Source organism: Tachysurus vachellii, chromosome 5 (genome assembly GCF_030014155.1).
Source record: "Tachysurus vachellii isolate PV-2020 chromosome 5, HZAU_Pvac_v1, whole genome shotgun sequence".
In the NCBI taxonomy this organism is placed as follows: Eukaryota; Metazoa; Chordata; class Actinopteri; order Siluriformes; family Bagridae; genus Tachysurus; species Tachysurus vachellii.
Window position 1 is genome coordinate 43,427 of NC_083464.1, and position 25,019 is coordinate 68,445.

The 25,019-nt window shown below is 40.4% G+C and overlaps 1 protein-coding gene across 5 annotated transcripts in view; it reads right to left on the reverse strand.

The window, feature by feature from the left end:
• LOC132845446 (NACHT, LRR and PYD domains-containing protein 3-like) overlaps positions 1 to 23,067 on the reverse strand; it is a 38,842-nt gene extending 15,775 nt beyond the window's left edge. Inside the window, exons 1-13 of one of the 5 annotated variants that reach the window (XR_009648429.1) lie at positions 22,993 to 23,067; positions 22,718 to 22,839; positions 22,147 to 22,257; positions 21,873 to 21,989; positions 21,391 to 21,439; positions 20,985 to 21,189; positions 18,994 to 20,770; positions 16,945 to 17,118; positions 5,219 to 5,392; positions 4,413 to 4,586; positions 3,286 to 3,462; positions 2,247 to 2,653; positions 1,118 to 2,098 (exon numbers count right to left, since the gene is read on the reverse strand). Coding sequence is in view for 3 of the 5 variants with exons in the window: in XM_060869413.1 (XP_060725396.1) it covers positions 3,286 to 3,462; positions 4,413 to 4,586; positions 5,219 to 5,392; positions 16,945 to 17,118; positions 18,994 to 20,770; positions 20,985 to 21,189; positions 21,391 to 21,439; positions 21,873 to 21,989; positions 22,147 to 22,257; positions 22,718 to 22,770 (3,011 nt within the window). In the remaining 2 variants the exon portion in view is untranslated. Of the gene's footprint in view, positions 1 to 1,117; positions 2,099 to 2,246; positions 2,654 to 3,285; positions 3,463 to 4,412; positions 4,587 to 5,218; positions 5,393 to 16,944; positions 17,119 to 18,993; positions 20,771 to 20,984; positions 21,190 to 21,390; positions 21,440 to 21,872; positions 21,990 to 22,146; positions 22,258 to 22,717; positions 22,840 to 22,992 lie in introns of those variants that run through there. The other 4 variants (XR_009648428.1, XM_060869413.1, XM_060869414.1 and 1 more) reach the window with 4 other exon arrangements.
• Positions 23,068 to 25,019: the final 1,952 nt, after the last annotated feature.

Genomic DNA, 25,019 nt, shown 5'->3' on the forward strand with positions numbered 1-25,019 from the left:
ACTCAGTGTTGCAAGCACAGTCATATTCTTGTCTCGCATACACATGCACACACATTCAATTTAAAGTGATAGTTCACCAAAAAATTAAAATTCTTTCATCATTTTCTCACCCTCATGATGTTACAAACCTGTATAAAATTCATTCATTCATCTTCTACCGCTTATCCGAACTACCTCGGGTCACGGGGAGCCTGTGCCTATCTCAGGCGTCATTGGGCATCAAGGCAGGATACACCATGGACGGAGTGCCAACCCATCGCAGGGCACACACACACACACTCTCATTCACTCACGCAATCACACACTATGGACCATTTTCCAGAGATGCCAATCAACCTACCATGCATGTCTTTGGACCGGGGGAGGAAACCGGAGTACCCGGAGAAAACCCCCGAGGCACGGGGAGAACGTGCAAACTCCACACACACAAGGTGGAGGCGGGAATCGAACCCCGACCCTGGAGGTGTGAGGCGAACGTGCTAACCACTAAGCCACCGTGCCCCCCCTGTATAAAATTGCTTACAAACATTCCTCAAAATATCTACATGTGTTCATCAAAACAAAGAAATTTATACAGGTTTGTAACATCATGAGGGTGAGAAAATGATGACCGAATTTTAATTTTTAGGTGAACTATCCCTTTAATATTAATAAATTACATTCACTCCAATCATATCTCTCTCTCTCTCTCTCTCTCTCTCTCCACATTGATTGACCTGATTGATTGCTGTTGTTATTCTGTTGTTAAAAAGGAAGGATCTAATTTAAGGATGTGTTCATGTCCCATTAAAAGGGAATGCCTGTTCAAAAAATGCCATTTGGTTGCATAGAAACCATTGCACTTTTTTATATATACTTTTCCATGGTCTTCTGCCATGTTTGAGACATATTGAAACTTTTCATGCTTTTATGGTGCCTTATTTCAGCTACATTTACATCTACATTTACGGCTTTGTAGTTTTGATTTTTATTCATTTTTTAGATTTTTATTGTATTTACAACTCACCTGTATGTGGACACCTTTTAAAAATAAATGCATATAATCATTTTTTGTTGCAAATAAACTCTCAGAGTTTTAAATACTGTAAATACCATAAATATTGTAGATTTAACTTTGTTTAATATATACATTTAGTTAAATCATCAAACATCTGTATGACTTGCCAGTGACTTGCTTGACTCAAGCTATGACTTGACTTGAATTGCTTGACATAAAGCAGTGACTTGACTTGACACTCACAAAAATTGACTCGGACTTGCTTGAGACTTGAAGGTTAAGACTTGAGACTTACTTGTGACTTGCACATGTGTGACTTACTCCCACCTCTGGTGGAAGATATAGGACGGTGAAATGTGGATGTTGCTGAAACCAGTTCTGAACGAGAGCAGAGCGGTGGAAAGACACATTGTCCCAGACAACAATGTGTTGCATATGATCGATTTGATTTGCTGCTGTTATGTTGTGTAATTGGTCCAAGAATGTAAGTATGAGTGCTGTGTTGTAAGGGCCCATATGGGCATGGCGGTGGAGGACCACATTCTGTGTAATGGCTGCACAGAGTGTTATATTACCCCCACGTTGCCCTGGGACATTGACTATAGCCCTGTGGCCAATGATATTTCTTCCCCTCCTTCGTGTTCTTGTCAGGTTGAACCCAGCCTCATCTACGTAAATGAACTCATGCTGGATCTCCTCTCCATCCATTCGTAAAACTCTCTGAAGAACAGAGTCATGCAAAATTGTGTAGTTCAGTGTAGATCTAGTATACATATTACAGTACAGTAAAAGATTATGAGACAGTATGCAAGAACACACTGCTAAAGTGAAGCCGCAGTCGTTTCACCCTTTTCTGAATTACGCTCGAAAAGCACTCGACAAATTTGCTTCATTTGAATATGTTTATTTTGTAGGATGCCTGCCAGTATTGATGTTGAGACCTGATGGATATCATTGAAACTGGCGTGGTTATTGACAATGTTAGCTTGGAGCTGATTGAGTGTTAAAGCATTGTTGGCCAAAACCATGTTTACTATCTCCCTCTCTTGCTGTTCAGTGAACATAGGAGGCTTTCCCCCTTGTCGTTCCCGACCCTCAATCCTGTGTAGGAAAAAAAACCCAGTATACAATAGTACCGTAATTTCACAGGAAAAGGTAACAGAAGTGCTGATAGTGCATAGAATACAGTACTGTTTGCAGTTACTGAAACCGTGCAGATGTTTTTGATATGATGATATTTTTACAATACCTATTTTACAGTTGAAATGTTCTTATCACACTTCCCACTGTGTATCGGCTTAGATTCGGCTGTACTCGCAGTCCAGCCTCCCTCGGCGTCAGGCCGTGGTTGACAACGTGGTCAACCAGTGTTGCGCGGATCTCATTTGTCATATTCGGTCCTCATTGAGCACATTCTTGTCTTCCTCTTCCTCTACCTCTATCTCCAGCATGGCCTCCATCTCTTCCTCTTCCTCTGTTGATTCCTCCTCTGTTGATTCCTCTTCCTCCCCTTCCTCCTCCTCCTTGTCCTCCTCCTCGTCCTCCTCCTCGTTCTCCTCCTCGTCTTACTCTTTCTCTGACTCTTTCCATTGTGCTTGAAGACCGATGAACTCACCTGCTGCTTTTTATAGTGCTTATACACCTTGGTTGGTGTGTCTACAATTACACAAACAAGTGTTTGCACACCTGATGAATGTGTTGAACTGATTGGTTGGACGGTGCAGTAATTTGACTGTCAATGCTTTGGTAAATTATTAAAATATAAACAATATCAAAATATAAAATATAAAAATATATACAAAATATACCCCCCCCCCCCCCCCCCCCCCCAAAAAAAAAAAAAAAAAAAAACAAAAACAAAAGCGGGCCGCGGGAAAATTATCAAACGTTGACTGGTCTGCGGCGATAAAAAGGTTGGGGACCACTGGATTAGATTACTGTAATGCTCTCTTTTATGTATTTCACAAAAAAAAAACCTTTATACATTACAGTTAGTAACCAAATCACTCCTATTGTACAGGAACTGTACTGGTTACCTGTGATATCCACAATCATTTTAATATCATCTCAAATATTTATTTATCATCAACAAATGCTGACTTCCTTAAGGTGAATTTTAATAAGAAGACGCTTCAGTCAAACTGCTTTTAGTGTCGCTGCTCCCAGGATGTGGATCTCACTCAGTTTATCCATTAGTCACCTTCACTAAATACATTTACAAAGCAGCTTAAACACTGTGTGTGTGTTTGTATGTGAGTGTGTGTGTGTCTGTGTGTGTATGTGGGTACCTCAGTATCTCCAGTGTACAGTGTGGATTCTTCAGTCCATCAGAGAGCAGCTTCACTCCTGAATCCTGCAGCAGTTTATTGTCACTCAGATCCAGTTCTCTCAGACTGGAGGAGTTTGAGCTGAGAACTGAGGACAGAACTCTACAGCTTTCCTCTGTCAGATTACACCAACGCAGGCTAGAAGAGAAATGATGAAGTGTTTGATTTATTTCTCTGATAGTGAATTGAGGTGTTTCCATCAGTGAGAAATAAAGTGTGGACCTGAACACAAGGTTCTAATATCAGGATAAAAATATAAAATGAACATCTGTGTATAAACCTGGACTGCTCTTGGACAGATCCATGTGTCTCAGCTCATATGAGACTGAGATGTATTTAACTTTCTGAAACAGGATAATGTGCTGAAACAAACTTCCATGTGCTGACTCATATTTCTGGTTCACTGAAGTCCCTCCTGTGTAAAACACATGACTGCTTCAGCTGCTTTTCACTGACTGCAGTAGAGTGTGTGCTGTGAAGGAGCAATGTCATTGGTTGGACCTGTTGAAGGAATTCACCTCTTACTGAACGAGAGCGGTACTGATTCTGTACAAACTGGGACACGTGGTTCAGTCTGAACTGAAGGATATGATGGAACGAGACAGATCATTCATTCAGTTCAGATGTGAGTCTTCAACAAGAGGAGAAGGGGGCGGAGTCATGCTATGAAGAGACTGTAGCACTCTGGAGAAGTTTTATATCTGTGTATCTGTACATTCATCTACAATGGAAATGAGCAGCTCTAGTTCTGGACTGAGTTGGAGCTTTGGGGAAAACAGTATCATATAATACCATATCTGTACAAGTCCAAGTTCATCAGAGCTTTTTATTTCTTAATGACCTTCTGTCTGATTGTTCATGTCTAATGACTTTTACATTTAGCTTTAATATTGTACTGCTGTTAGTTAATGCATTTTAATTTTGATTATATTATATAAAAATTCTATTGTAAAGCATGTTTGAACTTAGTGTTTACAATGTTCTATAGAAATAAAGCTATGATGATTAAATATGTTAAACAATTTCAAGTAATAATTATAAACTGTGTGCGTGTTTGTGCGTGTGTGTGTGTGTGTGTGTGTGTGTACCTCAGTATCTCCAGTGTACAGTGTGGATTCTTCAGTCCATCAGAGAGCAGCTTCACTCCTGAATCCTGCAGTTTATTGTAACTCAAGTACAGTTCTCTCAGACTGGAGGAGTTTGAGCTGAGAACTGAGGACAGAACTCTACAGCTTTCCTCTGTCAGATCACACTCCCACAGACTGGAAGAGAAATGATAAAGTGTTTGATTTATAGTGAAATGAGGTGTTTCCATCAGTGAGAAATAAAGTGTCTACCTGAACACAATGAGCTGGGATACAGGTTAGAAATCTGGGTGTAATAGTCGACTCTGACCTCAGCTTTGTTCCTCACATCAATAAAATCTCTAAAGTCACATTTTATCATTTGAGGAACACTGAAAGAATTTGTCCATTTTAATATAAAGAAGATTCAGAAAAACTTTTTCTACATTCAATCATTCCAAGTAGATTAGATTAATGTAACGCTCTCTTTTATGTATTTCACATAAAATCCTTTATACATTACAGTTAGTAACCAAATCACTCCTATTGTACAGGAACTGTACTGGTTACCTGTGATATCCACAATCATTTTAATATCATCTCAAATATTTATTTATCATCAACAAATGCTGACTTCCTTAAGGTGAATTTTAATAAGAAGAAGTTTCAGTCAAACTGCTTTTAGTGTCGCTGCTCCCAAGATGTGGATCTCACGCTCAGTGTTTATCCATCAGTCACCTTCAATAAATACATTTACAAAGCAGCTTAAACACAGTGTGTGTGTATGTGTGTGTGTATGTGTGTGTGTATGTGTGTGTGTGTGTGTGTACCTCAGTATCTCCAGTGTACAGTGTGGATTCTTCAGTCCATCAGAGAGCAGCTTCACTCCTGAATCCTGCAGTTTATTGTTACTCAGGTTCAGTTCTCTCAGACTGGAGGAGTTTGAGCTGAGAACTGAGGACAGAACTCTACAGCTTTCCTCTGTCAGATTACACTGAAAGAGACTGGAAGAGAAATGATGAAATGTTTGATTTATTTCTCTGATAGTGAATTGAGGTGTTTCCATCAGTGAGAAATAAAGTGTCTACCTGAACACAAGGTTCTAATATCAGGATAAAAATATAAAATGAACATCTGTGTATAAACTTGGACTGCTCTTGGACAGATCCCATCTAACCAGCTCTTCTTTTGAATTCCATGCCATTTCAGTTGCCTCTCCAATCAACCTTGTTATCATTGTTGTTTTCCGCTTTCCCTTCCGATAGCTCCCCCCGACAGTGCTTGGTGACTTCAACCTACCCTCAGACAAGCTACATTCTTCTTCCCTCCTGTCTCTTCTCGACTCATTCACCCTCACACTCAACAGCTATATCCCCACACACAAAGGAGGCAATGTCCTGGACCTGGTTTTCACCCGTCCTTCTCCAGCTACAGACGTGACTGCTACCCCACTACACGTTTCTGATCATAGGTTACCTATCCTACCTAAAATTACCTCTCACCCCCTTGCTCTTACCCGGCGCAACCTTCACTCTGTCTCCCCTTCTTCTGTAGCTTATGGCACTCTTTCTTCCCTTCCTGATCCTGAGTCTTTTTCCTCACTACCCTTGGACTCGACCACAGATACTTTCCTCTCATCTCTTTCCTCAACTATGGACTTCCTCTGCCTTATGTTCACTAAACCCAAGAAAACTTCTTACCGAACACTTCTTGCCAAGTTCTCCTCAGATGTGACTTCTGCCAAGACTTCCTTCTACAAGGAAAAGCTTGAAGCTTCCTCACATGACCCTCGGAAATTCCACATCATCATCTCTTCTCTGCACAACCCCCCGGCTCCACCTTCTTCATCCTCCCTGACTGCAGAAGACTTTGCTTCTTTCTACCAGGAGAAGATTGAGGAAATCTGCCGGACCTTCACTTCAGCCCCGACTGCACTTACATCTCATAGTACGGATTCCCCTACACCTTCGTTGTTGCATTTCTCAAATGTAGCAGCAGAAGAGATTTTACAACTCATCCAGTCTTGCAATAATACCACCTACCCATTGGATCCACTTCCTTCCACTATGCTCCAGACCATCTTGCAAGACCTTCTGCCCTTCATTTCCACTAACGTCAATAGATCCATAGCATCTGGTCAGGGACCAACTACTTTCAAGAGAGCAAGGGTTATTCCCATCCTAAAGAAACCTGCTGTGGGAAAATAATTTTTAAGTCATTGGTTTATTTCATTTTAGTTCCAGCATATTACTGTGGATAATATAGAAGCCCAATCAAGTTACAATGCTAGTTAAATTCAAACTTCACAATAAACTTGTGGTTCCTGTATCTCATAAATATCAAAGGAAAGGGGCAAGGTAACTCAGGGTATCATCTGTCTGCACCATTTGTCCCATTGTTATGTTAATGACATGAGTGTTTTGTCTCTATCTGATGGGACTGCCCCTAAAATGTGTATATAGACAATGTATTACAACTATAAGTCAGACTTGATGACTGCAGAGCCCGTGCTAGTACGCTCTGACTTGCAGACTCGTTTCATCGTGTATCTACAATAAAGACTACTGCACAAGGATATCCAAGTCTCCTGGTCTTCTCTGGAAAAAGTTTACAACAGATGGTGCTGTGACCCGGATAGAGCTTCTCATCTCACTAAACTTCTTCAAAACTTCAAGCTCCAGAATCTTCAGATTTTTTCCAACTCAACTTTGATTTGGTGAGTGTCACTCTATCCAAAGAACCTACAGACCAGTATACATGTGGTTATCCTCTGCTTTGTCAGGGAAGAGTTAACAAACAGCTGCAGGGTTTGCTTATCTACAAGTTTGGTTTATCCTCTGTGTAGGCAGGGACGAATTTTAGGCTATCCTCTGTTTAGGCAGGGACGAATATTGGGTTATCCTCTGTTCAGGCAGGGAAGAATTTTTGTGGTTTATCCTCTGTTGATCAGGGAAGAATTTTGGTTTATCCTCTGTTGATCAGGGAAGAATTTTGGTTTATCCTCTCTTGATCAGGGAAGAATTTTGGTTTATCCTCTGTTTACCAGGGAAGATTTTGTGGTTTATCCTCTGTTGATCAGGGAATAATTTTGGTTTATCCTCTGTTTACCAGGGAAGATTTTGTTGTTTTTCCTCTGTTGAAGCAGGGAAGAAATTTGAGTTACCCTCTGTTTATCATGGAAGAATTTTGGTTTATCCTCTGTACATCAGGGAAGAATTGTGTTATCCTCTATAAATCAGAAAAAGTTTTAGGTTAGTCTCTACTTTAGAGAAACCAACAGTAAATTGCCTAAAAAGAGAAATACCAAAAATCAAAAAAAAAAATGCAAGACTGATCCCCACTACTGAAAAAGGTGGATTAGCTACCCCTTTGTGGACTAGTGGAGAGTTCAAATCAATGTTATCATAGCAAATGAATGCTATAGTGACAGACACAGTCAAACAGAATTTGACAAAGAAATATGGCATTCATCCAGACAAAGTATGGTCTATTGAAGAGTGCAAAAAGGTGCTGGGTGCTTGTATCAGAAAGAAAAATGTCAAAGGAATTATCTGTTGCCACATGGAATTTTGTGTTTCCTCGGCACATGAGCATGCCCAACGTATTGCAGAGCTAGAAGAGCAAAACAAAGAATTACGTGCTCGAGTATCTTCCATCACTAAGAAGTTAGGGCACAGCAAGGCTTCAGGAAAAAATTGTGTAAAAAAGTCAACGCCGTCAGAAAATGTATATCCTGACTTGGAGTCTTTGTTTAACCAAGAGGGAGACAATGTGTCTCTTAGCGACCTTACTGATCGGCCGGTCAATGCCCTTGTGTGTGGAGCACGAAAAAGGGTTCAGAGTAGAATAGAGGAGGTAGAAAATAATACTGGCCCATCTCCAACATTACAAGTGCATCTGTACAACTGTCAAGTACAACTGTGATTAAAGCTTTAGGGCCTGAAGCAATAGAGAGACTTTCTCAAAAGTTTGCCATCAGCACGTGCCAACTTTTTTGAATTTAGGAGAGCATTATCAAAAAAATTGCGTCTCTATGACATGTCTCTAGCGGAGGTCACTCAACTTATGTCTCAGGTGTTAACAGAGTCAGAATTTAATTGCTTTGAAAGTGCTGTGAATAGTTCGGAGTTCAAACATGATAGCAAAGATGAGTTTCGAGAAGGAGTCCTTAGTATACTGAAGGATATTATTGGGCCCAAGATTGACTGGGCCAGAGTCACTAGTTGTGTGCAAAAAAAGGAAGAAACTTTAAGTGAATACACTGAAAGATTTTGTCAATCAGCTGTTGCATACAGTGGAATAGCTAACAGTCCAGATGATGTGTTAGATGATAAGGGACCATTAGTCAGGGCATGGTTTGATGGCCTTTCATCAGAGTACAGGAATGCTCTGCCTTTCCTAGATCTTACATGGTCTAATCGAACACTGAGAAGCAACTTGGACAGTTTAGCCACCTGGGAACGCGATTCTGATGTTAAGATAAAAGTCAAAGTAGCCGCAGCGTCGCTGAATAATTCCTATGCAGAGACAAAGCAAGAACACAGATTCCCTAGGAGAGAGGGAACATGTAACTATTGTAGGAAATCAGGACACTGGGTAAAAGATTGTAGAAAAAAGCAGCAAGATATCAGAAGAAACTTACAGCATAACCCCTCTCCCGCCCAGCCTGCTTATAACCCAGAGGTAGTCCATCCTCTTTCTAGCGAAACCCTAGGACAGCTTGCTCTAGCCTTGCTGATAGCACAAAAAGAACAGAGAGAGCAGACAAAAAACTAATTGTTGGGGCTGTGAGTGCGTACCTTTCTCCAGTCCTCTACCACAATCATAAAATAATTTTTGTAAAAGGTACTATACGACAAAAGGAGGTTGATTTTCTGCTTGATACAGGTGCTGAAATTACTGTGATTCCAATTGCGTTAGCCAAAAGCCTTGATATCCCATATAACAAAACACATAAACAAGATCACTCCTTTAGTTGCAGATCCATCTACTATCTGTAATGGTTTGCCCTTAGACTGTAAAGTGTTTTCTGTAATTGATATGTCAAATGGTTTTTTCTCTGTTCCTTTGCACCAGGATAGCCAACCTTGGTTAGCATTTACTGTAGATTTTGAACAATATCAGTGGACACGTTTACCTCAAGGTTTTCAAAATTCTCCAACCATATATCATCAGACAGTGAGGCGTGATTTATCTGATCCAGAATGTCCAGTAAAACAGTCAACAGTCATTCAGTATGTTGATGACATCTTAATTGCTTCATCAGACATAGACATACATAAAGCGGAGTTGTCAGCTCTTCTTGACTATTTGCATAAGAAAGGACACAAGTGCAGCCTACACAAAGCACAAGTTGCTAAAGAGCAGGTTACCTTCTTAGGGCAGACCACTGGAGCAGGGGTTAGATCCATAACTGAAGACAGGGCAGCTGCTGTAAAGAAAATATGCCCACCGTCTACTGTCAAAGCACTCCGCTGATTTCTAGGCACAGCTGGATATTGTAGACCATGGATAGAAGATTATGCCTTGCTTGCCCTATGATTTGTTAAAGGGACCTGTCAAAGACTCAGATTCTATAGATCTCAAAGAACTGCACCTTAAAGCATTCCGTCACATGAAAGAGGCATTATGCCAAGCACCAGCATTAGGCATTGCACAACCTGATCTTCCTTTTGTGTTGTATGTGCATGAACAATTGGACTTCATGACAGCATGTCTTATGCAAGATCATGGTGGTATTCTACGTCCAGTGCATTATTATTTTGGTAAGCTAGACATAGTTGCCCAGGGCATGGGTCCATGTTTAAGAGCAGTGCAGTCAGTTCACCTTGCCATTCAGGCCTGTACAAACGTAGTTTTAGGCCAAACAATAACAGTCAGGTGCCCACATTCAGTATCTGCACTCATGAATCAAGCTAAAATCACCTCCATCACCTCCTCCCGGTGGGGAAATTGGTTAACTACACTCACAGCCCCGAACGTTGTTTTGCAGCGTGCCCCTGTCACTAACCCATCCTCGTGTATGATGTCTGCAATGATTGATGTTTCTTTAGAGGATGAAGAAATAACTCATGACTGTGTTATTCTTACGCACTCATCTTCAAGTGCTATTGCAGAGACTCCACTAAATAATGCTGATTTTGAATTGTTTGTTGATGGTTCAGCTCAAGTCATTGAAGGGAATAGGCGAGCAGGATATGCAGTGACATCTGTATCCGATGTAGTAGCTTCTGGACGTCTCCCAGATCACCTCTCGGCACAAGCAGCAGAACTAATTCCATTAACGAGAGCATGTACACTGGCATCAGGTTCAACTGCGAACATTTACACAGACTCTAGATATGCTTTTGGTGTTATTCATGATTTTGGTGTAATATGGCAGAGTCGTCAGTTCCTAACATCATCAGGATCCCCTATTAAACATGCTAAATTAGTGAGAGACCTAATGTTTGCCATGACTCTTCCAAAACATTTAGCAGTGATGAAGGTCAAAGCACATCTTAAACCTGACACTGCAGAATCTCAGGGTAATGCTCTTGCAGACATAGCCGCAAAAAAAGCCTGTTCATACAGTATGGTGCAAGTGTGTGCTGGTATGACAACAACCGATGTTATTAAGCCTCCAGAGTCCCTTACTGAGCTGTACAAAGATGTTCCACTGTATGAAGCATGGAAATGGTTAGATAAGGGAGCTGTAGTTGATTCATCAGGCTGCTGGACCAAAGGGGGGAAATATGTGGCACCCGAATCGCTTCTGCCATATTTGGCCCAGCAGCTACATAACTTAGGTCACATTAGTTCAGCAGCAATGATCCACTGTTTTTCAAATCAGTGGTGGAATCCAGCTTTTAGAGGAATAGCAACAGAGACAGCCAAACGTTGTGTCATATGCCAACAGAATAATAACATCCCATCAACTGTCACAGCAGCAGCACATACCCCAGCTCCACCAGGGCCTTTTCGACACTTACAGGCAGATTACATCTCAATGCCCCCATGTAAGGAAAAGACTGATGTCTTGGTAATTGTAGATAAATTCTCTAGATGGATAGAGGCCTATCCTACAGGACGGGCCACTGCCTCACACACAGCCAAATGTCTGATCAATGATTTTATCCCTAGATGGGGTTTGCCTGATTCAATTGACTCAGATCAAGGTACGCATTTTACAGGAGAAGTAGTAAAGGAAGTTGCCAGAATGCTTAAAATTAAGTGGAAACTTCATTGTCCATATAGGCCACAAGCTTCAGGTCAAGTGGAAAGAGCAAACTAGACAATGAAGACAAGGCTCAGAAAAATGCACCAGGAGGGTGTACCATGGGTTGAGGCGCTGCCAGCAGTATTATGTAGCATGAGAGCATCCCCCAATCGGTCTGTGGGATTAAGTCCGCATGAGATTATCACAGGGCGCCCCATGTCAATGCCAGGTGCCATTGATCTCAGACATGCTGATGTACACATTGCCTCAGACAGGTTAATATCTTACTGTGAAAATCTCACAAAGGCAGTGAAGATGGCCAAAGACAGAGTCGAAGCTTGCTGGCAACCCCCACCTGAGGGTGGGCATGCTATAATTCCAGGACAATGGGTAATGATACAAACATTCAAAAGAAAACCCTTAGAACCTAGGTGGCAGGGACCATACCAAGTATTAGTAGTCACTGATGCTGCAGTACTGTGTGAAGGAAAAAGAACTTGGACTCATGTATCACACTGTAAAGTCGTTCCACCACCTGCAAGGATAGACTAGTACACACAGACCAGTGAGGAGCCCAGGGATGAACCAAAGGCAATAGGACTCGGATGTCAACCCGGTGGTGAAGACTTCCTCATAGAATTCCCCTTTGTATTAGTTTATCCCCACCTTACTGGTCCTTAGATGTCATAATACTACAGCTTAGGGCAAGTAAAAAAACAAAAAAAACTATACGATCCCATATATCCTGAATATAAACTGTAGTATGGAAATACTGCTCTCCTGTTTCTCTCTCTCTCCTTCTTTTGTTTTGTGTGTGTTACAGATACAAGAACTGGAAATCCTGGCAACAACCAAGGCAACAGAAGCACCAAACACACTGACCTCTGGAGACATCTGCAGAACAATTCCTCAGGACTGGCAGACAACCACAATTCTTCCTGACCTCATTCACCTGATCGACAAACTGGATATCTTATATCAAGCTACAATGTACAGCTTTGTCATCCTGGTGACTATGATAAACACTGCAGAAGCTTTGGAACCCAGAACTAACATATTTACGGCATTGATGAATATGTCCAGAAATGCTTTGTTTGCTGGGAAAGATGTATGCATGCCTCATCCTCCATCTGTAGGGGCAGGAATTCCCTGGGTAGCACACCCCATTTCTGATTGTGACACCTGCTCTCTATTACGCACGGACAGTACTAGGTTCAACAGAAGCACATGCCACAATATCACAGTACCTTCAGCTGTGCAGTGCTGTACTCCAGGCATGCAGCTATGCAATATGACATCAACATCACCCATAATGACTGATTTGCTTTTACCTTTTTCATTTCACTGGTGTGTTGAAGCATATCCCTCAAACTGTGTATTAATATGTGGTGCAAAATTCCCTCCCCAGTAGGCACATATTGGCTATGTGGAACATCAATTTATAGCGAGTTGCTGGCCCAGTTTAATGGACGGTGTACCTTAGTCTATGCTCTTCCAGCCATTAGGGAGTATTTAGGGGCCAAACAAAGTCAACTCCCAGATATTGCTAATGGAAACTACCCACAGTTACGGGGATTACCCCCTTCTGTCAGCTGGAAAGATGACTGTATTCCAGGCCTTACATGTGCCCAAACCTGGTGGTCAAGAACTCTTGGTGCATTAATCCCAAGCTACGGAGTTATGCAGGCTCTAGACCAAGTGAGGAGTCTATCAAATGAAGTGCAGAAGCTAGCAAATGATACAGCCCTCGCCATTGGTAACATCTCCAATACACTGGCATCGCATAAGATCATGATTCTACAGAACAGAGTGGCATTAGACTATATCCTTGCTACACAAGGGGGAGCTTGTACTATTATTGGTCCTGAATGCTGCACTGGCTTGGTTGACCCAACCATTAACCTAAGCAGAATACAAAAAGACATAAGGGACTTGTCAATGAAACTTCACAATATGACTACAGTGAATTCCTCTTGGTTCAGAAACATTTTTGGAGATTCATGGTTATGGATTAAGGATATAGCAGTTCTGTTACTATCATTTTTCTTGTCTTATGCAGTGCTGTATATAGAAAATTCCTGTTCCCTCTAGAAAGGAAGTAAGTGCACTAACCAAAAAGAACTATTACCCTTAACCACATCAAGGGACACCAAAACGGGAAGTAAGTTTTTGCCTGCAACTCAAAGTTGCAAGAATACTGGCTCTATGTTAACGTACTCAGGCCAGAGAAATTTTGTAAATAGAAAGCTGAGCATGACTTGAATGTTTCTTTTTGATTTTATTTTATTATTACTATTATTGAATTTAATCTTTTGTGAGAGTTATTAAAACACTCAAAGGGGGAATTGTGGGAAAATAATTTTTAAGTCATTGGTTTATTTCATTTTAGTTCCAGCATATTACTGTGGATAATATAGAAGCCCAATCAAGTTACAATGCTAGTTAAATTCAAACTTAAAAAAAACCACAACCTTTGACACTTTTTCATTGTAACTTTGTAAAAATGTTTTAAACTCATGCTATCTTAAGTATGCAACTTAGTGAGCCAGCATTAATGTATTCAATGTTAGATTTAAGCACTTATGTATGTCGCTCTGGATAAGGGCATCTGTCACATGCTGTAAATATAAATGTAAATGTCTCAGCTCATATTAGATGATGTATTTAACTTTCTGAAAGAAGATAATAACAGAGAGGTCACTCTGAACAAACACGTCTTTATTTCTAGCAGAGAGATTTTCATACAGTACAGTGTGTCCAGCAGCTCTGGGGAAAGTTCTGCTGGAGAACATTTACACATTTACACACTGTCCTTTACTGCTTCATTACAGTGTGTTCAGTGTGTAGATCTGTGTACATTGTACACACTTTTACTTTGTGTTACAAACATTTTCAGGAATATTTTTGCTCCCATTGAACAACAGAAACAGGTCTATAAGGACAGAGGACAGATAACAGCAGAGAAATTAATTTATTGTCCTCAATGTAAATAGGAGTAGTATTGTGTGTGTGTGTGTATATGTGTGTGTGTGTGTGTGTAGGAGTATTTACATATGGAATTCTCTTTTTTGGGAAACACCTGAGCTGACAGAAGATTTCGAGCACACTGTTAGAGCTATTTAGAGACCAGTGTGATGTTTCTGGAGGATAAAAGCTGGTTTATTAATTACTTCTGTTTGTCACGACATCTTTATTTAAATGCTGTACAACACTTTAGTATGACTAGAGTGTTAGTATGTTATTAAATGTGTGTGTAATGTACACTGATCTACACACTGTGGAAATAAATGGACTTTGTTCTGATGTGAGAAGTGATGTAGATCTTTCAGTATTTTCACAGAGACAGTAAAACTGTTGGTGGGTGTTTTTTTTTATAACCTTCACACACAGAGACACATCACATAATACCCTCAATACACAGATCAAATAAATAAGTGTTTCTCTATATGGTGTGAATTAGCTTTGTTTCTGATGTTGATATTTATCACTATTGACCCTGTTTTTGCTCTTTGGATTATTGCTTCTTCAGATTTGTGGATGTGATTTGTTCTCCTCATGGACTGTTTGTTACGCTTATTTCAGACTCGGCCTGTTTTTTGACCGTTTCCACATTTTGGTCTTCAGCTGCTGTTACATTAATGTCACAATAACTTCCATTTACCTTTTATAGAGTTTTAGTGTCACTAAATACAAATGTTCTGTGCTGTGCAGCATTTGCTCAGGGTTTTAAATGATCTGTAACTCAGTTCCAGTTCTGATAACATTTCCATTCTTGTTCTTCTTGACCTGAGTGCAGCTTTTGATTCTGTAGACCAGGAGATTCTTCTACACAGACTTGAGTAGGGTAGGTCTCTCAGGACCAGTACTAAACTGGTTCACATCATATTTGTGTGCTAGACAGTTTTATGGTCAAATGTGAAGTCACTTATCAAGACAACATGAAATTTCACTTGGAGTTCCATAAAGATCTATTTTAGGAGCCTTGCTTTTCTCCCTCTACATGTCTCTTGTTCAACTCATTCAAACACATCAAATCAGTTTGTATAGTTATGTAGATGACTCACAAGTTTATATATCAGTGTCACTGTGTAATCAAGAGCTAATTAACAAACTGATTACATGCTTGAAAGAAATATCTGACTGGATGTCAAAGAACTTTCTACAGTTAAACCAGGATAAATTGGAGATATTAATTGAAGGAGATAAAGAAAAAAGAGAAAACTTATTGAAAAATGAGCTGGGATACAGGTTAGAGATCTGGGTGTAATAGTCGACTCTGACCTCAGCTTTGTTCCTCACATCAATAATATCTCTAAAGTCACATTTTATCATTCGAGGTACACTGAAAGAATTTGTCCATTTTAATGTAAAGAAGAAACAGAAAAACTTTTTCTACATTCAATCATTCCAAGTAGATTAGATCAGTGGTCCCCAACCCCCGGGCCGCGGACCGGTACTGGTCCGTGGATCAAATGGTACCGGGCCGCCCAATAAACATTAAATTATTTCCATTTTATTTACTGTGGTGTATTTCTCTCGGGTTTTTTGCGACTTTCCATGGACGAGAGGTTAACCCGGAGCTGAGAGACATCACCTAAAGCCGCACCAATACCGTGCATGTGCAAAATATCGGGGCGGTTTTAGGTGACGTCTGGAACCTAGCGGCTGCAAGCGGCAGTGGCGTTGTAGCTTTGGTGGAGAGAAGGTGTATATCGCTCTTCTCTCTGTTCACCAATACTCTCTCATGTATAACAGTACTTGGTGTACGTGTATATTGTGTTTGCTCAAATTTAACCCACAAATTAGCAAAAATGAGTAAGAAACTGACGTCATTAGAAAGTTAGAAACTCTGCCGGTCTTCTGGATTAAAGTCATGGCGGAATACACTGAGATTGCCACCACAGCACTTAAATCCCTATTGCCATTTCCGACATCCTATCTGTGTGAAGCGGGGTTTTCTGCAGTGACAGCAACCAAAACAAAACAATGGAATAAACTGGACATAAGCAACACACTTTGGGTGCCATTGTCTCCTATTACCCCAGATGGAACCGTCTCGTTGCAAAGAAACAAGCTCAGGGTTCTCATTGATTTAGCGTTGTAGTGAGTTAAAATGTTAAATCACTTTATATTCATTTTTTGGTGTAACTGTATTTTATTTTGAAGGCATGTTTAAATACAATTACATTTAAATTATTAAAACAGTCTAAAATATAAACAACCACCCCACCCCAGTGGTTGTTTTAGTGTCGCTGCTCCCAGGATGTGGATCTCACTCTCAGTTTATCCATCAGTCACCTTCACTAAATACATTTACAAAGCAGCTTAAACACAGTGTGTGTGTGTGTGTGTGTGTACCTCAGTATCTCCAGTGTACAGTGTGGATTCTTCAGTCCATCAGAGAGCAGCTTCACTCCTGAATCCTGCAGTTTATTGTTACTCAGGTTCAGTTCTCTCAGACTGGAGGAGTTTGAGATGAGAACTGAGGACAGAACTCTACAGCTTTCCTCTGTCAGATTACACCGACACAGACTGGAAGAGAAATGAAGTGTTTGATTTATTTGTCTGATAGTGAATTGAGGTGTTTCCATCAGTGAGAAATAAAGTGTCTACCTGAACACAAGGTTCTAATATCAGGATAAAAATATAAAATGAACATCTACTATAAAATAAACTTGGACTGCTCTTGGACAGATCCATGAGTCTCAGCTCATATGAGACTGAGATGTATTTAACTTTCTGAAAGAAGATAACAGAGAGGTCACTCTGAACAAACACGTCTCTTTATTTCTAGCAGAGAGATTTTCATACAGTGTGTTCAGCAGCTCTGGAGAAAGTTCTGCTTACACACTGTCCTTTACTGCTTCATTACAGTGTGTAGATCTGTGTACATTGTACACACTTTTACTTTCTGTTAAATATTTTCAGGAATATTTTTGCTCCCATTGAAGAACAGAAACAGGTCTATAAAATGGTAGCAGCTCCATGAAGACAGATAACAGCAGAGAAATTAATTTATTGTCCTCACTGTAAATAGGAGTAGTATTGTGTGTGTGTGTGTGTGTGTGTGTGTGTGTGTAGGAGTATTTACATATTTGGGAAACACCTGAGCTGACAGAAGATTTCGAGCACACTGTTAGAGCTTTTTAGAGGCCAGTGTGATGTTTCTGGAGGATAAAAGCTGGTTTATTAATTACTTCTGTTTGTCACGACATCTTTATTTAAATGCTGCACAACACTTTAGTATGACTAGAGTATTAGTTTGTTATTAAATGTGTGTGTAATGTACACTGATCTACACACTGTGGAAATAAATGGACTTTGTTCTGATGTGAGAAGTGATGTAGATCTTTCACAAATAAGTGTTTTTCTATATGGTGTGAATTAGCTTTGTTTCTGATGTTGATATTTATCACTATTGACCCTGTTTTTGCTCTTTGGCTTATTGCTTCTTCAGATTTGTGGATGTGATTTGTTCTCCTCATGGACTGTTTGTTACACTTATTTCAGACTCGGCCTGTTTTTTGACCCTGCCTTTGCTTACTGATTTTGGATTGTTTGTCTTATCTTTTCTTCATTAAAACTTCTTCACATGGATTTTGCCGACTGGTCATTACAGTGTTCATGATCACCTGGGTACAGTGTAGATCTCTTTTTCTCTCCTTCCAACCGTTTTCTTTCCCTTCACCACATTCACACCTAATTCACCTTTCCTGTAAACTGGTTCCACATTTTGGTCTTCAGCTGCTCTTACATTAATAAGTCACAATAACTCCCATTTACCTTTTATAGAGTTTTAGTGTCACTAAACACAAATGTTCTGTGCTGTGCAGCATTTGCTCAGGGTTTTAAATGATCTGTAACTAAGTTCCAGTTCTGATCACATTTCCATTCTTGTTCTTCTTACATGCTTGAATGAAATATCTGACTGGATGTCACAGAACCTTCTACAATTAAACCAGGATAAAATGGAGATATTAATTGTAGGTGATAGAGAAAACATTGAAAAATGAGCTCTGTAAACAATAAACAGAAAAGAAAAAGTCTTTCACTGGTGTTTAGTTCAGAAATGTCTTTAGTTCTTAAATGCATGCAGTTATTTTGTATATATATATATATATATATATTTTCATAAATTTCAGAGAACACTTAATTTTTCATGATTCATATATAAAAGCTATAAAATTACTCATATGATGTTATAAGATTTTGTCCATGTGGCCCAGCCCTCAGTTCAGATATAACATGTTAGTGTAAAAAGTGAAACAATCTTCTGTAAAAGTACCAGAGGTTTGTTTAAAGATGATTAGAGGAACTATTAACTAACATTAATCCAAACAGTGCAGTTCAGTGTTACATTAAAATAATAAACCATGCAGTAATACATTTATAATTAAAAATACTCACTCAGCTTTTCTGGAGGCTTTGACCACTGGCAGCAGCCTCAGAAGACATTCATCTGATGGATAATAGTTCCTCAATTCAAACACATCCAGCTCCTGTTCTGAGGTCAGTAACACAAACACCAGAGCTGACCACTGAGCAGGAGAGAGACTGATTCCTCTGAGACGACTGTTACCTTCTCTGGTCAGGTAAGTTTGTACTTCCTGCACTAGTGAATGATCATTCAGTTCATTCAGACAGTGGAACAGATTGATGGATTTCTCTGGAGATGGATTCTCCCTGATCTTCTCCTTGATGTACTTCACTGTTTCCTGTTTGCTGTGAGATCTGCTTCCTGTCTGTGGCATTAAGTCTTGTAAAAGAGTTTGATTGGTCTTCAGTGAGAGACCCAGAAGGAAGCGGAGGAACAGGTCCAGGTGTCCATTCTCACTCTGTAAGGCCTTGTCCAATGCACTCCTGAGGAGATCAGACATGTTTGACTTCCTGATGGAACTGAAACTTTTAAGATCTTGCTTCACTAACACATTTCTCTTTTTTGAAATAAAATACAGAAATACATATAAAGCAGCCAGAAACTCCTGAACACTCAAATGTACGAAGCTGAACACTTTCCCCTGGTGAAGCTCAGACTCCTCTCTGAAGATCTGGGTACACACTCCTGAGTACACTGACACTTCTCTGACATCAATGCCACACTCTCTCAGGTCTTCCTCATAGAAGATCAGGTTTCCTTTCTCCAGCTGGTGGAAAGCCAGTTTTCCCAGTGCCATGATAGTCTCTCTGGTCTGCTGAGGATCAGGGTCACATTTCTGATGGTACTTTTGGTCCTTGTGTTTGATCTGAAAGATCAGGAAGTGTGTGTACATTTGAGTCAGAGTCTTGGGGATGTCTCCACCCTCTGCTTCATCCAAGATTTGTTCTAGAACAGTGGCTGAGATCCAGCAGAAGACTGGGATGTGGCACATGATGTAGAGGCTTCTTGAAGACTTCAGGTGAGTGATGATTTTATTGGCCAGGCTCTGATCACTGATCCTCCTCCTGAAGTACTCCTCTTTCTGAGGATCACTGAAGCCTCGTACCTCTGTTACCTGGTCTACACACTCAGGAGGGATCTGATTGGCTGCTCCTGGTCTTGTGGTTATCCAGAGGAGAGCAGAGGGAAGCAGATTCCCCTTGATGAGGTTCGTCAGCAGCACATCCACTAAGGCTGACTCTGTCACATCACACAATATCTCATTCTTCTGGAAATTTAGAGGAAGTCGACACTCATCCAGACCATCAAAGATCAACACCACTTTGTAGGACTCACAGTCTATTGATTCTAGTTTTCTTAGTTCTGGGAAAAAATGATGAAGTAGTTTCATCAGACTGAGATTTTGCTGCTTCATCAGATTCAGCTCTCTAAAGGGAAGTGGAAATATGAAGGTGACGTCCTGATTTACTTCTCCTTCAGCCCAGTCCAGAATGAACTTCTGCACAGAGACTGTTTTTCCAATTCCAGCAACTCCTTTAGTCAGCACAGTTCTGATGGACTTGTCTTTAAAGATCTCATTACATTTGATGGGTTTCTCCTGTGTTGCTGGTCTCCTGGACGCTGCCTCAATCTGTCTAACCTCATGTTCATTATTGACATCTCCACTCCAACCCTCTGTGATGTAGAGCTCAGTGTAGATCTCATTCAGAAGTGCTGAGCTTCCATGCTTTGAGATTCCTTCATTAATTCTTTTAAACTTCTCTCTCAGCTTGGACTTCAACTTTGGCTGATACACAGGGGCGAGTTCTAATAAACAAAGTAATAACTAGTTTAGTAATAAATACTTATAATGCAAAATCGTTCAAACACTGCTATTAATTCCTGACTGATGTACTAAATATTATTGAAGCTGGACCATGAACAGATACAAAAATTTAAAACTAAAAGTGTTCATATCTAAAACTATTTCCTCTCTCTAAAGTGAAGCTGATGGAATAAAGTCATGACTCAGAGCTCTTACTGTTGTGCAGTGTGTTAGCGAGATCTGTGTGGTTCATGTTCTTCAGGACGTGCAGTGTGATCTTCAGCACTCCGTCTCTGACACTGTGCAGATCCTCCTCAACCTCCACCTCCCTCTCAGTGCATGCTGGGTAATCAGGACTCAGGAGCTTCCTAAACCTCTTCAGCTCATTCTTTATCAGAGTGATGACTTTGTGTTCCAGCTCCTGGTTAGAAACACACAGGAACAGATCTAAATATTATCATGTTACACAGTGAGAGAGGCTTTTATTTTATCAAAAGAAGAAAAGTCTATTTTTATTATCACATTTAAAACTCATACAACTGATTACCCTTAATGCTGCTGCACAAGACATTACAAGGGATCACAACACACACATTACACACTTTAAAAACAACACACACACCTTGAATATAGAGTCCAGCTGATTTCTGCTGATGTTTGATTTTTGTGGTCTGTGAACAAACAAAACCCATCATGTAATATGGACTATATGTATTCATTGCTGCACAAATCACACACTAATATATACAGAGACAGATATTTAACACTATCCTCTTAACACAATACACTGATTTCAGGATTTCCTAACTGACACCAACATGTTTAGAACCAAATGCTTGAATAAATGAATAAAATCTTTATATTGTCATTAATGTCCCAGGTGTAAATATTCTTCTGTAGCACCGCAGACCCTCCAGCTCAGGGACTGCAGACTGAACTGAACTCTTAAAGCACTTTTCCTCACTGCCAGTCCAAGAGCTGCAGCACTGCACAGTTTAGTGTTTTACTGCTTCAACACCTGATAAAGCTCATGAAGGGCTTCATAATGAGACGAGTGAGTTTGATCAGGTGTAACACTGCTGTAAAACACCTCACTATACTGACCTCACATCAGTAGAACTGTCTCTGGCTCTGAATTTAAGTGGACATCCCATTGACTGGTCACTCTTCATGGACACACAGCTGGGTTCTGGTGAGTCTGATCTCTTTCCCTCCATCATTCTAGAATTACAACAGAAATATCAGCAATAATTAGTACTCTGCTGTCTCAGCACTGTTAACTGCAACAACACCTGATAAAGCTCATGAAGGGCTTCATAATGAGACGAGTGAGTTTGATCAGGTGGAACACTGCTGTAAAACACCTCACTATACTGACCTCACACCAGTAGAACTGTCTCTGAAGGCAATTGGAAGTTCCTTTGATGCATCACTCTTCATGGAGACACAGCTGGGTTCTGGTGAGTCTGATCTCTTTCCCTCCATCAGTCTAGAATTACAACAGAAATATCAGCAATAATTAATACTCTGCTGTCTCAGCACTGTTAAACAATGTGTTCATCATTAAACACCAATAATTCCATCCTTTTAATTCAGATCCAGTCTGTACACTTATTCAAACAGGAGACAGGCCTCATAAATCAGGAATTACACTGATATCAGGAGTCCCAATCACAGCTAACTGACTCAGCTGGGTCTTAAATCCTGTAGAGTTCACTGACACAAAGCTATGCTGCTCTTATGCTCCACATTACACAGTCCTTTTTACTCTTCTCTCAGTGAATGATTTGTCTAAACTGTTCTTAGATCAGATCAGTGATATATTCATTGCTATTAAACACCTTAAAGCAAAGTTGAGTTCCTGTGTTAACTAGTGAGTGTTCAGAGATACAGATGTGTTCCCATGAGACAGTGTGTATTTATTGCTGGTGAATGTAAAAGTAAGTCACCTCTCATCTTTCTTTATGTCCTGTTTTCCAGACACACTCATGTTGGAGGTCATGTCTCCTTCTCCAGATTACAGCAGGACACACGTTTACTTCACTCCAACATCGGTGTGTTAAATTAAACCCTGAATCAGCACAGAGTTCACTTACAGGAAATAGTCACGCTATCAAGTTATAAAACAGCCTGTGTACATTAAAGCTTCAGTACAAACCCACAAAACTCTTCTGCATCTAGTGTCACTTCAGTGTGTTTATATATTAGAGCTTTAGATACTCACTGTGTTTTTACTCCTGAAATCTTTTAGTTTTCACTCCACACAAAATGGAGCTGCTGACTTTCACTTCATTCTCACATTCATATCAGAGGGGGGAAGGGCAGTGACGCGTGCACGCACACACGCGCACGCGCACACACACACAGCTTAAATCTCCACAGCTTCCTCTCCTCCTCCAATCAGCTCACCAATCATTGGGGTCAGGTGGTACCTATTACCTCCTGCTTGCGAGAAGTAGAGAGAGGAAACAGGAAGAAAGGGGAAAAAAACATACGTCCTTGGACATAACATTGTCTATTAGTCTTTTTGGCCTTATTTTTTGTCTCTTACAAGCCCGTAGGCAGGGGGGGTTTGGGTTGTTCGAACGAACATTGTCTTGCATTTCTAGAGTAATTGTTCATTTTGCTTTGCATTTTCCAGATCATTTGTCTCACTCTCATTGATTTTTATTTCTCTCTGAGGCACTTTTAGCAAATGTCTTGTGTTTGTCCTCATTATTTTCCCAAGCTCTGTTAACACTTCGTATGACCTGGGCGTAGTCTCTTTAATCACTTTGGCCAATGGTCCCCACTGCCCATCACATGTCACTCGTACAATTTCTTCTTGGGCAAGTGGGCTCAGTGGTCTTGCTGTTTTGTTGTAGTGATTAATCTGTCATTCATTTGCAGAATTCCACGTACCATTCAATGCTTTACCGAAGGTAGCTTTGTCCGTAGTTTCCTATTCATGAGCTTTTCCGCCGGTGAAAGTCCATTCTCCAGTGGTGAAGCTCTGTAATTCAGAATAGCCAGGTACGGATTACTCCCTGTCTCAGTGGCTTTTTTTAGAAGGCGTTTCACTATTTGAACTCCTTTCTCTGCTAAACCGTTGGACTGCGGGAACACAGGGCTTCACGTTATGTGCTCAAAAGCATAACTTTTTGCAAAGTCCTTGAAACTCTGACTTGCAAACCGCGGTCTGTTGTCACTTATTACAGTCATTGGATAGATAGGGATGCACCGATCCAATATTTTGGATTGGTATCATCATCGGAATCATTATATGTGGGTGGGACAGGACCCACCCACTTTTTAAGACCAATAATATTGGACCCACCCACTTTTTAAGACCAATAATATTGGACCCACCCACTTTTACCGTCTCTATTCAGCGCATATGTCTTTTTTTTTATTACTTTTCAGAGCGCCGCCAGTCGAATCCATTCCGCTTGAGGAATGCCCTAATAAATTAAACACCATTCCGCGTTTTACCTACAGCATTAACCACGCTCCTGCTTCCTGAAATCCATGGGTGTTGGAACCATTATATGTGGGTGGGACAGGACACGCCCACTTTTTATTTGGTTCCGATGCCCATGCCGGTTGATTAATGAACAGCAATCATCATAGACTATTGCTTGAACTTATAAGAAAAATACACTTATATATTAAATTGCATTAATGAAAATAAATATAATACATTTTATGGGAAGTTTAAGTTTCAGCATCAGTTTTCTCATTGAGATTGGCACAACAATCCTTGTTCCTTTCAGCAAAACTCCATCTAGCACAGACAGTTCATCTTTAAAATGCTGGAAAGGATTTTCCATTATCTCATCTCCAGGCATGTGAATCATGTCCATTACTTTCTTTAACTGTTCGTCTTTCAGTGTTTCTTTGGCTGTTTCAACCCATTTTGTTGTTGACACTGGCATCTGTGCTTTGATAGAGTCCACATGAATTTGCACATCTTTCTCTGTAGTTGCAAACAGCTCCTAAACCTGCTTGTGATCCATCTGTAGAGACCTTTAGAGGCTTTTCCTGGCCATAAAAAATCAAAACAGGTTCCCTTGTTAAACTGCTTTACAACCATGACCACTCTTTTGCCTGCTCATCGTTCCACTGCCACACGGTGTCTGTTTCTAACAAGCTTCTCAGTGACTTTGTATTTGCTGACAGACTTGGAACAAATTTTCCTGAGAAGTTTAACCCTAAGTCTCTTTGCAGGACTTTTTTGTCTCTTGTCTCTGGCATTTCGTCTATTGCTCGGAT